At 43.9% G+C, this 15,846-nt stretch overlaps 1 protein-coding gene across 1 annotated transcript; it reads left to right on the forward strand.

Annotated features, from left to right (window-relative positions):
* Nucleotides 1-7,443: 7,443 nt before the first annotated feature.
* Nucleotides 7,444-13,373, forward strand: CKS2 (CDC28 protein kinase regulatory subunit 2). The gene is made up of 3 exons (XM_089662168.1): nt 7,444-7,675; nt 11,912-12,039; nt 12,987-13,373. Exons 1-3 carry the CDS (start codon nt 7,617-7,619, stop codon nt 13,037-13,039), a joined length of 240 nt encoding a protein of 79 aa, XP_089518294.1. The 5' UTR covers nt 7,444-7,616; the 3' UTR covers nt 13,040-13,373.
* Nucleotides 13,374-15,846: the final 2,473 nt, after the last annotated feature.

Raw genomic sequence — 15,846 nt, forward strand, 5'->3', positions numbered from 1 at the left:
AAGGATCCTAAGTGAAGAACTGTGCATATCTTTCAAACAGCAGAGGTGGAGAAGGTAGGCATCCATTCTCCCAAGGACACTAGCTAAAACAAGAGCATGCCTGTTTTGAGAGGAGTTATATACCCAAGGGTTGATCTACAGTTTGGTTTGCATTATTTATTTATTTCAGGTACTTATATAGCGCCGTCAATTTACGCAGCGCTTTATATATATGTTGTACATTCCCATCAGTCCCTAACCCTCAAGGGGCGTACAATCTAAAGTCCCTAACTTACATTCATACATACACATACATACTAGGGACAATTTAGACAGGAGCCAATTAACCTAGCAGCATGTCTTTGGAGTCATTAGTGTCCATTCTCCTATATAACCTATGGTCAACTTACTGTTCCCGTGTCTCCCAATGAGCTCAAGAGGAACTGTCATTGTTGACCTCTTTACCAAAGTGCTATTTGCCTCACTGTTATACTAAACCACTAGCTTCAATATATTAAGTCATTAGTCCTTACAAGGAACGGTGGTCCACCAGGCCTTTTGGCCAGGAGGACCAAATGGGAACCTTGTCCCTGTCAGGAGCTTCGTGCCCCGGGGGATCAGGGTATCGGTCCAGCCCCTTTCGGGGTAGGAAAAAAGCACACCCCTAAGTGCACTTTTTCGTGTGGTGTTTTGCACTTGCACTTTTTTTGTGAACACTTACGGGTTTTTTCGGTATAGTTGCACGTTTGCGGACTTAGAAAAAAAAAAAATTAGCCCCTTACAGCCCAGCCCGTGTCCCTTTAACAGGGTCTGGGAGGTGGGAAGGATTGACCAATCTTGTGATCACCAGCTCCGATGGTCCTTCCAGCTTCTGATCGTTAGTATGGAATGAAAGATGTCTTTAGCAGCTCAGTCATTGTGCTGGGAGCATGCAGTGGGCATGCTCTCAGCACAGCAAGCTTTGCCACACATGGGTGCATATAGATGGATATGTGTTGTGTAGGCAAGTGACTGTCTCTGCTATCACACATATGCATTACGTTGGCAGCAAGTGATTAACACAAAAAGAGTCATAGTAAACTCAGACTTCCCAATCTGCATACTTGTTCTGGATAAAGAGCTCAAGGAGCTGAGGTTCACTCAAGGTGAGAGGGTCAAGCATTGTAGCCAGCATTTTCAAAATTGGTTGTCAGAAATGTTAGACTTGCTTTTTCGCACATGCGTGCAAAAATATAATTTATTCTTATCATTATTGCACGTATCACATAGCTTCTCCACAGGAATGAGTAGGATTTTTTCAACCACACACACAAACAACAGACAGTATTTGTTTTTCTGAATACTCCCTGTAACATAGTTTTAATACTGGTTGACCCTACCAGTAGATCTGTTGATTTTCCAATTACTTAATGTCAGTCATATGAATATATATGAGAGTAAGTGGGCTTTAATGCCACTGTTTATGGCTAGCAGCGTACTCGCTTAGCACCCCAGCATTGTGACTGTACTGTCACTTACAGGTCACGGTTAGTGGTTAGGATCAGGAGCTGCTGGTATGGACTCCCAGTCCCTTGATCATTGTGACAGCCAATCACAGTGACACATGACCAGGATGCCCTTGTAACACCTCTGGCATTACAGTTTTAAAGGCTGGCTCCCGCTGGCTGCAAGGGGTTAAACAGGATGATGATAACAATGTTTGTTCTGGTGAAGTACTGCTGAACTGTCACCTGATGGACAGGGTAGGGTATTCACCAAATTAATTTCCAACTCCAGTTAACACTTTTTAAGCAGTTACAGGAACAGCTTTTGTTTCATTTAGAGAAAGGTGTTTGAACAATATGAATAAACGTTGGCCATTGTAAGCTTTCTTTCACAATAATTATTTATTCTAGCCTATTTAGCAGTCACGTTTTCTGGACAGCTTGGCCTACACATAAAAGTGGAGAAAAAATATATATAAAGCCACTTGAAATAAAAGGATTTTATTTGGCCAAGCATTCATTTGGGAACACAGGGTGTAAACTTCTATGAGCACAGCTGCCACCTCTAGGATGGACAAAAGGCAAGGCAAAGGGAACTGCTCCATCTAGTGGCCATACCCCTGCATTAGGGAGTAGGGCTTCTCTCTCCAACTGGACTTGGATGGAGACTTTCTAGCTGAAAATGTCTCTTTCAAGCAGATTCTGGCAGCTCAGCATGTGGATCTCTTCCTTCTTTCAAGCAGCTGCTGGCAGCTCAACTTGTGGATACCTGCTTTCTTATTCTTCCTCATAACCATGGGGGGACACAGCTAGGCCAAAGGTCATATCAACTTGAATGCTGTGGTCCTTAGAAAGGTTCTTCAGCAAAAATTCCAGTCTGCAGATCTTGGAGATCCTTAATCCCTGGATGCACAGCATTTGGTATCTCATATCATCTTGAATGCAGCTCATATGCTGGTCTGCAGACTGGGAATATTAGAGATCCCTGATCCAGCTCCATTTTATAGGCAAAAGGCCCTTTGGTACACCCTTGAACGAAAGCAATAAGAACGCTACCTGTGAACAGAGGGTTTGCCTGCATCTATGGAACGTTACAGGGGATTTCATATAAACTTTTTTACTGTACCCAACTGAAAAGAACCTGTTCATGCTATTCTGGACCTCAGGTTGTTCAACATCTTTGGATGAAAAGAAAAACAAACAGAGGGCACACAGGCCTAGTGCATTACCTTGAAAAACCATTTATTGATAAAAAATAAGTATCATACTCACAGATGACAATAATGCCAAAGGCACATCATAAAAGAAGAGCACTGTCCAGTCCATACTTAGTGATGTCAATCCTTGTCAGCGTAGTGTTACCAATTGTTTTCTTGGTGACTGTGGTCCCAGCTGCCTGGAGATCATTGACAAGATCCTCACATGTAGTTCTGGGATGATTCCTCACTGTTCTCATGATCATTGACACTCCACGAGGTGAGATCTTGCATGGTGCACCAGACATAGGGAGACTGACAGTTGTTTGTGTTTCTTCCATTTGTGAATCATTGCACCAACTGTTGTCACCTCCTCACCAAGCTGTTTGTTGATAGTTTGGTTGCCCAGTCCAGCCTTGTGTAGGTCTACAATCTTGTCCCTGACATCCTTGGACAGCTCTTTGGTCTTTGCCATGGTGGAGAGTTTGGAATCTGATTGTTTGATTGCTCCTGTGGACAGGTGTCTTTTATAGAGGTAACAAAATGAGATTAGCAGCACTCCCTTTAAGAGACTGCTTCTAATCTCAGCTTGTTACCTGTATGAAAGACACCTGGTAGCCAGAAATCCTGCTAAATGATAGGGGATCAAATACTTACCTCCCTCATGAACATGCAAATCAGTGCATAATTTGTTAGACATGCATTTCTTTTGAATGTTTTGTTGCTATTCTGTCTCTGTGTTACAATACACCTACCATTCGATTTTTAGACTGATAATTTCTTTGTGAGTGGGCAAACATTCAAAATCAGCAGGGGCTCGTGTGTGTGTGTGTGTGTGTGTGTGTGTGTGTGTGTGTGTGTGTGTGTGTGTGTGTGTGTGTGTGTGTGTGTGTGTGTGTGTGTGTGTGTGTGTGTGTGTGTGTGTGTGTGTGTGTGTGTGTGTGTGTGTGTGTGTGTGTGTGTGTGTGTGTGTGTGTGTGTGTGTGTGTGTGTGTGTGTGTGTGTGTGTGTGTGTGTGTGTGTGTGTGTGTGTGTGTTTTGAAGTGAAATCTGTTAGGAAGAGCTTTATACTTGTGGGGGGAGAACTTGGATGTATACAGCACACCTTCAATCCTGCACTCCGTACATAGCGCACCCCTCAACCCTGCACTTCCTACATAGCGCACCCCTCAACCCTGCACTCTGTATACAGCGCACCCCTCAACCCTGCACTCCATACATAGCGCACCCATAAACCCTGTACTCCGTACGCAGGGCACCCCTCAATCTTGCACTCCGTACACTGAGCACCCCTCAATCCTGCACTCCATACACAGTGTAACCTTGAACTCCGTACACAGCGCACCCCTTAACCCTGCACTCCGTACACAGCACACCCCTTAACCCTGCACTCCATACACAGCACACCCCTCAACCCTGCACTCTGTATATAGCGCACCCCTCAACCCTGCACTCCGTACATAGCGCACCCCTCAACCCTGCACTCCATACATAGCGCACCCCTCAACCCTGCATTCCGTACATAGCGCATCCCTCAATCCTGAACTTCGTACATAGCGCACACCTCAACCCTGCACTGCATACATAGCACACCCCTCAACCCTGCACTACATACACAGCGCACCCCTCAACCCTGTACTGCATACATAGCACACCCCTCAATCCTGCACTGCATACACAGCGCAACTCTGAACACCATACACAACACAGCCCTGAACTCCATACACAGCACACCCCTCAACCCTGCACTTCGTACAAAGTGCACCCCTAAATCCTGCAGCCTGTACATAGTGCCCCCTTCAACCCTGCACTCTTTATGTACCCTGGCAGCCCATGCTCAGAGATGCTACTCACATTGGGCTCTGTTCCGTCCTACACTCAGTCAACCTTCATAGTTGTGTGTTCTGTGATATGCTCATTGCTAATAACAAGTTTTAGAATTTTCTGTCTATTGGTGGGTCTTGTCCCCTCCGCAGACTGTGGTGTGCAGGAAGAGAGGATATTGTGTGCGGTAACTTCTAGCAACCAAACAGTGAGCTGTAATGATGTGCAGTAACCTACAGCAACCAATTAGTGAGCAGTAATAATGTGCAATAACCTCTAGCAACCAATCAGTGAGTGGTAATGATGTGCAGCAACCTCTGAGAACCAAATGGTGAGCGGTAAGGATGTGCAGTACCCTCTAGCAATTAATCAGTGAGCAGTAACTATGTGCAGTAACCTCTAACGACCAATCAGCAAGCAGAAATGATGTGTTGCAACCGATCAGTGAGCCGTAATGCATGCTGTAACCTCTAGGAATCAGTGAGTAGTAGTGAGATGCTGTAACCTCTGGCAACCAATTGCTGCTTGATTTGCTGCAGTAAACTGATTTTGAGTCTAGCTGCTGTTTACTGTATGTCTCAGAGTGGGGGGCTGGAGGCTAGGGGGGCCCCAAAAAAATTTTGCCCATGGTCCAATCAATATTAAAGATGGCCCTGCCTAGTCCTAATCTTGTGCAGCACCACCCCTGAAGAAGCCATTTGGTAACTTTGGGTTCTCTGTCCTGCAAGCACGATTAAAGACACAAGTGTAAATTTCTTTAACCTGGCTGTGGGTAACGATCAGTAAATAGACACACACCTGTTTAGTGGTAAAATGCTCGTAGTCTATTTATATGGATTAGAATAAATAGAATATTGAACATAAATGATCACACAGCAGGTAAACTAGGACACTAATACTAGGATACTAATAATACTACACTGGTCTAAAGGAATTGACCAGGAAATGGTGCAATGTCTCCTATGGGGGTACATCTTTAATTGAATAAACGGGACAAGGCCTCAGGGTAGCAATTGTTAGGGGAAGTCCTTAGTCCTGACTCTTCAGCCAGGTAAATGTTGGGGCCCGTTGGCCCATTAAGGCCATCAATAAGACCTGCAGGCAGTATTAGAGCTATGATGTAGCTGGCAGGTAGTTCCTAATGGCTCAGTCACTAACAGTGGTAACAAATAGCTGCCACAAGGCCCTCTCAGGAGACCCAACAACCCAGGAGCAGTGGTCTCTCCGAATCGGGTATCCACTCACTCTCTGATGCCTGTGATGACACTGGAGGGTAGTTTTGTCGCTCAGAAATTGGGTCGTTCTCTGTACCCTCTGACTGTCCCTTACATGACTGTGGGCTCCGCTGACACAGGCTCCTTCTCTCTGCTGGAGTTCCTTGCCATCTTGTTACACTCAGCTCCTGTCCCCCTCAGCCTAGGTAGTACTCTGAGAAGCACTTTACCTGGAAAACTGGTTCTCTCTCTTCTCTAGTAAGGCTCTGTGGGATTTGTAGTCCATTCACCTATTATTCTCAATGGGAAGCGTCTCCTCTCGGGACTACTTCGCCTGCGCCCAGTGATTTCTGACGATCACCGACAAGGAGGACTGTTTTGTTTAGTAACAGTCCTCCTCCCTGTCAGCTCGGGCACACTGCTCTGGATGGCTGTACACAGCACTGCCATCCAGAGCAGTGCTTACAGTTAAGCACCAACACACGGCCCCCTAGTAAAACACTCCCTGCACACAGTTAACCCTTTGATCACCCCTCATGTTTACCACTTCCTGCCCAATGCCCTTAGTACAGTGTCATTGCTTTTTATTAGCACTGATCACTGTATTGGTGTCACTGGGGATTTTCAATAACAGTTCCCCCCCCCCGTGTGAGAATGTCCTCCGCAGTCCCGCTAGAAGTTGCTGATCGCTGCCATTACTAGTAGAAAAAAAAAATTCCAGTATCTATACTGCCATTTCTAAATGACATAACTCTCACGTAAACCAATTAGTTTACACGTATTGGGATTGTTTTAGCAAAGACATTATTTTATTATTATTATACAGGATTTATATAGCGCCAACAGTCTGCTCAGCGCTGTACATAATGGGAGACAGTACAGTAACAAGACATGTAGCAGAATATATTTCACCCTAAATTTATGACGAAATAAGATTTTTAATTTTTTTTTACTGGACGTTTAATAGCAAAAAGTCAAAAACATTGTTTTTCTCAAAATTGTTGGTTTTTTTATAGCGCAAAAAATAAAAAAAACGCACAGGTGATCAAATACCACCAAAATAAAGCTTAATTTGTGGGGGGAAAAAAGGACATAAATTGAATCTGGGTGCAGCGTTGCATGACTGCGCAATTGTCAAAGTAACGCAGTGTCGTAATGCAAAAAAATGTCCTGGTCAGGAAGGAGGGCAAATCCTCTGGAGGGCAAGTGGGTAAAGAAAGCAGTGTGACTTTGGTGAAGAGAAGGTGCCTTGGTGGCACAGAGTCTAGTATATGTATTACTTCTATAGGTAGAAGACTGACTGACCCCCACTGCTCCTTCAACACCCCATGCCTGCCCCAACTGGACCTTTTACCGCCTTTTCCTGCTCCGTCACCACCTCGCTAGTGCCACTCCCTCCTTTTCATATGCTCTCCTAATTCCCACACACTTCACGTACATTAGAACTAAGTGAATGGAACAACGTCATTTTCGTCCCGACCAACCCGCCTTCTCATTCCCCAAATCCCTGCGGCGGATTACGCACTACAAGCACTGAACATATCATTTCCTTTCCCGAATTATCTCGATCTAACTGTCCACAGCAGTTCTATGACGGGACAAACCAATCAACCACAAACTTCCGTCTAATAGCTCCGCCTCCAGTTGTTGCCCAATGGTCGCAGCTGTCTACGGGGAAGGCATAGCAACAGAGCTGCGAATGGTCAGACGGGAGAACGCTAACGGCAGGATGAGTCATGACGCTTGTCCTGGTTGGCTGAGAAAGAGGAGACTTTGAACCAATGAGAGACGCGTGTAGTCCAATTCAAATCCCGGACTTTCAGCGGTGATTACGCATAGAAACCGTTTCGTTGAGCGGTCGCCATTGTTTGCTGCTTTGGACGAGTGTGGTGTGCGGCTCTGCCGACTCCGCTGGGATCATGTCCTTCAAGAATATCTACTATTCGGACAAGTACTCGGATGAGAAGTATGAGTACAGGTAAGGAGGGCTGGGGCTGCTCACATCCTTCCATTGAGTACTGCAAGGCCTGCTGCGTGCATACACCCGGCTAAAGGGTGTTTACAGCTGTAAACAGTGGGCTCTCCCTGAGCGGGACAGTGAACACGTGAGGTTTCATTCATTCCTGTTTAAAGGGGAACATCAGCCCTGTTTTATTAAACCCCTCTTCCCTTGTTTGCAGGGTTCGCCTCTATACACTTACACGCATGCCCAGTGGAGTTTGTGTTCCTTCAGTGCTGTAAACCTGGTCCTGCTGTGTCATCAGGAGTTGCCTATCCCTTCCTGGTTCCCACAGCTGGCCCTCCTGATGACATTCATATGGTGTGTCATTAGGGCCCAGCTGCTAGAAGCAGGAAGACACAGGCAGCCCCAATGACACAGCTGAATGTCTCTTTCCATTGGATTGCCGCAGAGCCTCCTAGGATGTATGATGTGATGGCTGCAGGGGTGTCTAGGCAAGAACTGTGAATGTGAGGGAACGCCACCTAAAGTTACTTAAAGTGACACTAAAGCTTTGGTTATATATTTTTTTGTTAATAAAATAACAAACATGTCTATACTTGCCTGTTCTGTGCAGTGATTTTGCACAGAGTAGCCCCGATTTTTGCCTCCCCCGGAAAACCGGAGGCACCTCTGTGTGCTCGTCTCCCAGCTGCTGCTCTATGCGTCCATAAGACAGCCATGACTCGGCCCCTGCCACCTCTCTCTCCTCATTGGCTCACTGGCTGTGATTGACAGCTGCAGGTGCCAATGGGTGCCCGTTGCTATCTTAGCCAATGAGAAGGAAGAGTCCCCAGATAGCGGATAGAATGCATTAAGGTAAAAAAACCTTTAGTCTTTAGAACCACTTTTATATGTGATGTGTTTTAACCACTTAAAGTGGTTGTCCAGTCTCCTTGGAAAAAAAAAAAGTTAGCAGCTACAAATCTGTAGCTGCTGACTTTAAAAAACAAAAAACACCAGCCACTTGCCTCTCCCATGATCCAGCGGTGTGTTCACAGGCCGTCCTGTCTGCTTGGCACCGGCATCTTAAAGCGGAGTTCCAGTTGGGAAAAATTGGTCCAGGGATGTCCTCACCACAGCTGGTTTCAGTGGTTGTCTTCTCTCCCGGGGCTGGCATCTTTAGTGTGGGTACTTGGCTGTGACAGCTTGCAGCTTCACAGCCAAGTGCTCACTGCACATGCTTGAGAAGCGCTGTGCTTTGTGAATGGCCCCGTAGTCTTCTGGGACCTGTCACATATCCCAGAAGACTACGGGAGGGAGGAGGATGACAACTTCCACTTGCAATCGCCTTAGGCAATCGCAGTGGGAGCGGCTACCTGTCAAATTCGGGTACCCGCTCCCTAAAGGCGCCAGTCCTTAATGGGGTGCGGGGGACAAAGCTTTAAAGTGGAGCTCTGCTTTAAGTGTGGGGATCAGATTGTGACAGCTTGTGGCTTCTCAGGCGGGTTTTCACTGTGCATACGCTAGCAAGCGCTGTGCATTGTGACTGGCCCTGCAATCTTCAGGGTCCCGTCGTGTGTCTCAGAAGACTGCAGGGAGGGAGGAGGAGAACGTCTGCTTCCAATGTTAAGCGGTCGGCATGAAATGGGAGCGACTACCTCTCAAAATCGGGTACCTGCTTCATCCCCGCCTGCTCCCCAAAGGTGCCAATTCTTCACGGGGAGTAGGGAACCAGTCCTTAAAGCAGAACTTCCCCTTTTGGGTGGAGCTCCACTTTAAGGTCTGTACTTTTTCTGACACTTCTTCACATGTAACTCCATTTTCTTACTACAAAATTTCTTAGAACCCCCAAACATCATGTATATATTTTTAAAGCAGAGGCCCTAGAGATTAAATTTGTCTCACTCGTTTTGAGCAGCAGTTTTTCAAATGCAATTTTTTGGTAAAAATACTTTTTTCTTTAATGGGGAAAAAAAAAACACAATACATAACCCAATTTTTATAAAAGATGTCACACCAAGTAAAGATACCAAAGATGTCATGCTTTAAAATTGCCGACGCTCATGCAATGGCAACAAACGATAATGTTACTATCCATAGGCAACACTTTTTATAAGCTTTTACAGGTTACCACTTTAGATTTACTGAGGAGGTCTGGTGCTAGAATTACTGCTCATGATCTGGGATTCTCAGTGATACCTCAAGTGTGGGGCGATCGCTGTTTGCGTGCAGCATCGGTGCGTGCATTTGCCTTTGTGCGTGAGGACAGGGGTACTTCATTTTTTTTAAATTTTGTTTTATTTTTACACTGTTGCATTTAAAAAAAATTTTTCTTGTTTGCTTTTATTACTGTCGCAAGGAATGTGAACGTTCTTGTGACAGTATCCCCCTTTTTTTTTTTTTTTTTTAAATTGAATTACTTTTATCACAAGAAATGCATGCATCCCTTGTGATATAAATAATTAGTGACAGGTTTTCTTTATGGAGAGCTATGGGGTCAATAAGACCTCACATCTCTCCTCTACAATGTAAAGCATTGGGTCAAAAAACAAAAAGCATTGATCTAGTGCTCTGAAAAAAAAATGGACGGGAAGTGACATCGCTCTGGACCTCCAAGGGCATAGAAATGAGTGGCGGCCATCTTTCCTTCACTCATCTCTATGCCCAGCGCTGGGATCGATGGTTTCTCAGGTAAGGCTGAGAACTGCCAGTGGCGGCGGCGAGGGGCGGGGTTTTTTCAGCACCTGTATCGGTGCTTTTTTTTTTTTCGTCCAAAGTGCTTCGGCCTCTGAAATTTCAGTGCATCCCTAATTATTATAGATAAAATGTATATAAATATGGAAATTGAATATAGTAATATAAAACCCAAATTACTTAGGCAAGTATTCACTTCATGCAAAAATAATACAATTTTACATTTTTGATTAAAATAATCCTGTCAACCCCATATGCAATGCAAATATTAATATGAACTTTTTCTAGATGTTTATGGAAAAATCAACATGAACCATTCTCTGTCCTTTGTTCAATCCGAGACATGGACACCTTAATTAATCTTGCAAATTGGTTCCATGGTCAGTGCTTATCTTGTGGCTGTCTGGTACCATCATACCCCTCAAATTTACAACCTGGGAAAGTATGCTGTAAGAAACGGAGAGTCTTTGTTCAGAAACCTTGCATACCAATAGAATGTACAGAACAAAAATGGCTTCCAGCATGCCCATGTTACATTATGTAGCGATAAGTTAAAGCCTTCCAGTTTAATTCTGTGGGCACAGAATAGTTCTGACACTCCAATGGACGGCATAGCATACATTGAGAGAGCTGTGCAGCGCCTGTGACTCCTGCATGCATGTGCGGGAGTGACATCATCATGGCTCAGCCATTCCAGCGGCCAGAGCCAACTAACCTGGAAAGAAGACTGTGTGACCATGGATTCCCTGTCAGTGTGCCAATAAAGGGATCTGTTTCACAGGCAAGTCTGTCATAATGTTAGTATTCGGTACATTCTAACACATTATGACATTGTCCTGCGGGAGGGAACAGTTGTGGGTTTTTTTTTTTGTTTTTTTTTTTTTCTTTCCCCCCCCCCCTCACTGAAGGTAACCTATACTTAGGTGTTTTTTGCCTTCCCTGATATGACTCAGTGATGTAATTGCTGGATCTCTGTGCTTCTCAATGCAATGCAGAATGATCCTGGCTGGTTGAAGAGGCCTACTAGATGCTGTGAATTGCTTCCTGAAAATTTCTTGGCACTGGGAGCAGAAGTTGTCCTCCCACAACTGCCACCCCCCTCCCTCCCCGTAGTATTCTGGGACACGTGACAGGTCCCAGAAGACTACGGGGCCATTCACAAAGTGCAGTTCTTCTCGCGCATGCGCAGTGGGCACCCGGCTGTGAAGCCGCAAGCTGTCACAGCCAGGTGCCCACACTGAAGATGCTGGCGCCAGGGAGAGAAGACGGCTGGTGAAACCAGCGGTGGTGAGGACACCGCTGGATCGTGGGATAGGTATGTGGCTGTATTATAAGAGTCAGCAGCTACAGTTTTTGTAGCTTCTGTGTTTTTATTTTATTTATTTTTTTTCAGGTGGAACTTCGCTTTAAGCCAGCCTAGGATGATGCAACTCAAAAAAACTAGACATGCTATAATTTTAAGTCAAAATTTTCTGCTTAAACCACCCTTATGGCTATAGGTGCACTTTAACACATTCTCTTTAAAGATATAGTGTGTAACTATTTCAATTTTAAATCAACTATATTTTCTTTAACTAGGCATGTTATGCTTCCAAAGGAATTGGCAAAACAGGTACCAAAGACACATCTAATGTCTGAAGAAGAGTGGAGGAGACTTGGCGTTCAACAAAGCCTTGGTTGGGTTCATTACATGATTCATGAACCAGGTGAGTTTTGAGTGGTGATTGGGGAAGGGAACCTGAGTTAAGACAACAATGGTGACTGTAACTTCCAAGTTTTCTGAAAATTTCATTTTGCCTGGTTGCATCTGTCTCTAATATTTCAGTTGCTGATCTGGAAGATGCCAGGCACTTTGCATTTTCCAAAATGGACAGATTAGAAGTGATGGTCTCTATCCATAAAAATACAGTACATGAGTTTATTGTGCATGTGTAGTTTTAACCACTTGCCGTCCTTAAGGTGTGTATTATATATTTGCTCACCACCTGTTCCACCGGGGAGTCTGGGACCGCTGTTGGCGATTGAGTTGGCTACGCAGGAACATCCATGCCCTGATCTCCTCTGCCACCAAATAAACTCAGAGGCAACAAGGATTCTGGTGCTGTGCCAGCTAGGGAAGCGGCCAATGAAACAGACCTGTTTGATTTGCTGCCTTGGAGGGCAGAGGAGAGGGATCAGGAGTTTAACAGACTTTTGATATCGCCATAAAGGGTACCTGTCATGGCCCAAAGCATTCACACGGGGGTTTGTTCATCTTTTTGATAGCAATAAAGTTACATGGGGAAAAAAAATACTATTTCTTAAATAGCCTTTACGTCTAAATTATTTAATGTCATCTTCGTATTGTCATCTTCATATTCTCAAAACTCACACATTGAACAAGAAAACATTCCATTAGCCTTAGCTTTTACAATGGGCAAAGGTAAAGAAACTGCTACAGTTATACATTTTCTAGTACGGGTTAGAAGCATGTGTGTGATTGAAAATGAGTGTAATGTTTGAGCGCTGCCTAGGGCAACTTGGGTTTTTTGTATAGTGAGATTCATAAAGGCTGTATACCTTTTGGGGGGCTGTGTTTTATAGAGTAAGATTGCTGAAGCTAATATTTCAATGTTGAACATTTTTCCTTTTTTTTTTTTTTTTTTCCTTATAGAACCTCACATACTCCTATTTAGAAGGCCTCTTCCAAAAGACCAACAGAAATGAATTGCTCTTCACTTTTATCTTTTGGGACAATCTGTATATATTGTAGTATTCAGTGAATACAAAGACTATGACCCTCACAACCACAGCTGTGCACAAGCTGTATTCTTAACAGCATCGGAGCTCTGGGAGTGTTTTCTACATTGAGCTGCTATTATGTTCTATTGTGTTTCTTTTTACTGTCACGTGTGGTTTTTGTTTTCTTTCCTATCTGTTTTTTTTTTTTTTCCCCTCTTGACCACTAGTTTATTAAAGTTTACGTATTTCACTTGTTTTGATGTTATTATAGCTTATGGCAAAAAGTGCATTAAATGTTAAGTGGTTTTCTTGCTTTCAATTATTCATACATTTTTTTTTTTTTTTTTTGTTTGTTTGTTTTCTATTTAAAGGAAATTTAAATTTTGGATTGTGTAGAGCGGTGTTCACCTTTTTGGTTTAGTTGTGGCTTTTTTTTTTTTTTTTTTTTTTTCCTCTTGTTCCTTTACACTGAATGCTTGTTGCTCTGTGCAAGCCAAGGGTAAAGCGAAGTGAGCACATGCCAAACTCAAGCTGTTTTTCAAGCATACCATGTTTTTGCTTTGCAAATTTTGTGTACCCAAGAACAGATTTGATCATCTGTTTTTTATATGAAACTCTAAGGACAAGTGCATTAATAAAACAAAGTTGCATCCTGTTAAATGAAGAATAAGCAGATTTCTTTGAGGCTCCTGGATCACCAACATACACAATTTTAAAAAGATCCTTTTTAAATTAAATAAATGCACATTTTTACAATGTAACACAAAAATGGAGAGTAATGCAGGGCATAGATGGGTTGAAAACCGTCCGTTTTTAAAAAACAAAAAACCCCGAAAAATCAGTCATTCAATAAGCCGACGTTACCACCAATGGTAAAAAAAATTGGCCGATTTTCGTTCCGTCTACTGCCGGCATTTAATTACTTCTGTCCTTTGCAGAGAGCTCCGCTATTATATTTGACATGGAAAAAGTATTGCAGTTGCAACAATGTATCCATTTCGGATACAGATGGGTTTTTTTATTCGATACAAATAGATACATTGTTGCAATCGTAATACTTTTTCATGTCAAATATAATCGCAGACTGGAATTCTTCTTTCTTTGTTACGGCTCATGCGCAGATTTTTTTATCGGTAAAACGATCGGCCGATTTGCCAATCATTGCCGGTAAGATTGGCAAAATCAGCCTTTTTTTCTTTTTCTCCCCCAACTTAACGATAAAAAAAGTGCCAAAACAGCCGACCAATTAACCCACTGACGGTGCGCAAATCAGCGGGGTTTTTTTTTTTCGATTTTTGACTTGTCTATGGCCTGCATAACTGTGCAGAGCAGGGTGAGACAGTGTATTATTGGATTTTAAACCGTGTAAGCACTTATTTTTAATGTTTACATAGCTTTACCTGCAAATGGGACCATACTGAAGTAGTCTAGCGCAGGGACTGGTTTTGTGGCAGCTAATTTTTCCAGGTGGAAGGGGGTTCATGGAGTTGGGCCTGAGCCTTCCTTTACAGCACAGATCAACATTTATATCAGTGTCTGCAGCCTCCCACCCCTGCTTTCCTCTTGCATCACTGTCCCCTTTCAATCTGCCTCCCCCTGCACAGTCCTTCCTTTGGCAGGGCAGAGGCAGTCGTCCTGTTTCCTGTCCCACCCTGTTGACTGTCATTGTATCAGCGGGACAGGGGCTGGGAGAGCTGCGCAACTCATTTAACAAGCAGGTGATTACCTGCTTGTTAATATGAAAAGACTCTTGCGCTTGCTGCTGGATCTTCTGCTCTGCTGATAGGATGATATAGTCAGCGGGGCAGGAAACCCAGGAGCTGACACTCAGGCTTCTAAGCAGCATGGCTGTGGTCCGGACAGGACTAGCATGGACCATGGTTGCCATTTACCTCCTGCTTTGCAGCCCAGTTATTGACAAGCTACAGATCAGTATTGGTCCATGGGTTGGGACCTCTCATCTAGCAGCACTTAAAGTGCAACTTTAGTCAGAAAATTAAGTGTAACTATAACAGAATGAAATACAAGGGACGTTAAAGTCAAACAGGGACTTTTAATTTACAGGTGTAAAAAGGGATGCTAGAGTGGTGGTACTACACACAGTAGTGAGTGATAAGTGTGTCTTATTACTGATAGACAGCGCACAAATGTTGCGAGCCAGGCCAGAGACTGTTAATCAAGATGGCAGACAACAGTGTTAGTGTGTGCATGGGAAAGCGTGAGGTGATGAAGTGAACAAAGGTGTAAAACCCACGGCTAGCTACAGAAGACTTCAAGCACAGTACGGGGGTGAGATGCTCAGCCGCAGTAAGACCTTTGATTGGTGTAAATGTTTCAAAGATGGCTGTACGTCTGTAAGTGACTATTCCAGGTGTGGTGGTTCCCAGCCCACAGCAGTCATTCCTATGAACATTCAGCACGTAGAATGCCTGATCGTAGCTAATCGATACATAACCTGTCGTGAAATTGCACAAGAGACAAATCTTTCTGTGGGAACGGTGAATGGAATCATTCACAAACATTTACAGTCAGGTCCATAAATATGGGGACATTGACACAATTCTAACATTTTTGGCTCTATACACTACCACAATGGATTTGAAATAAAACAAACAAGATGTGCCTTAACTGCAGACTGTTAGCTTTAATTTGAGGGTATTTACATCCAAATCAGGTGAATGGGGTAGGAATTACAACAGTTTGCATATGTGCCTCCCACTTGTTAAGGGACCAAAAGTAATGGGACAATTGGCTTCTCAGCTGTTCCATGGCCAGGTGTGTGTTATTCCCTC

This window comes from Staurois parvus, unplaced genomic scaffold, assembly GCF_062004578.1.
Source record: "Staurois parvus isolate SC_StPar_1 unplaced genomic scaffold, SC_StPar_1.0 ptg001432l, whole genome shotgun sequence".
NCBI lineage: Eukaryota > Metazoa > Chordata > Amphibia > Anura > Ranidae > Staurois > Staurois parvus.

Bases quoted from the DNA above. Each gene is read 5' to 3' on its own strand.
- CKS2 (XM_089662168.1), top strand. From the start codon at position 7,617: ATGTCCTTCAAGAATATCTACTATTCGGACAAGTACTCGGATGAGAAG. The intron at 7,676-11,911 runs GTAAGGAGGGCT...TTCTTTAACTAG, and splicing joins GATGAGAAGTATGAGTACAG to GCATGTTATGCTTCCAAAGG. The intron at 12,040-12,986 runs GTGAGTTTTGAG...TTTTCCTTATAG, and splicing joins TTACATGATTCATGAACCAG to AACCTCACATACTCCTATTT.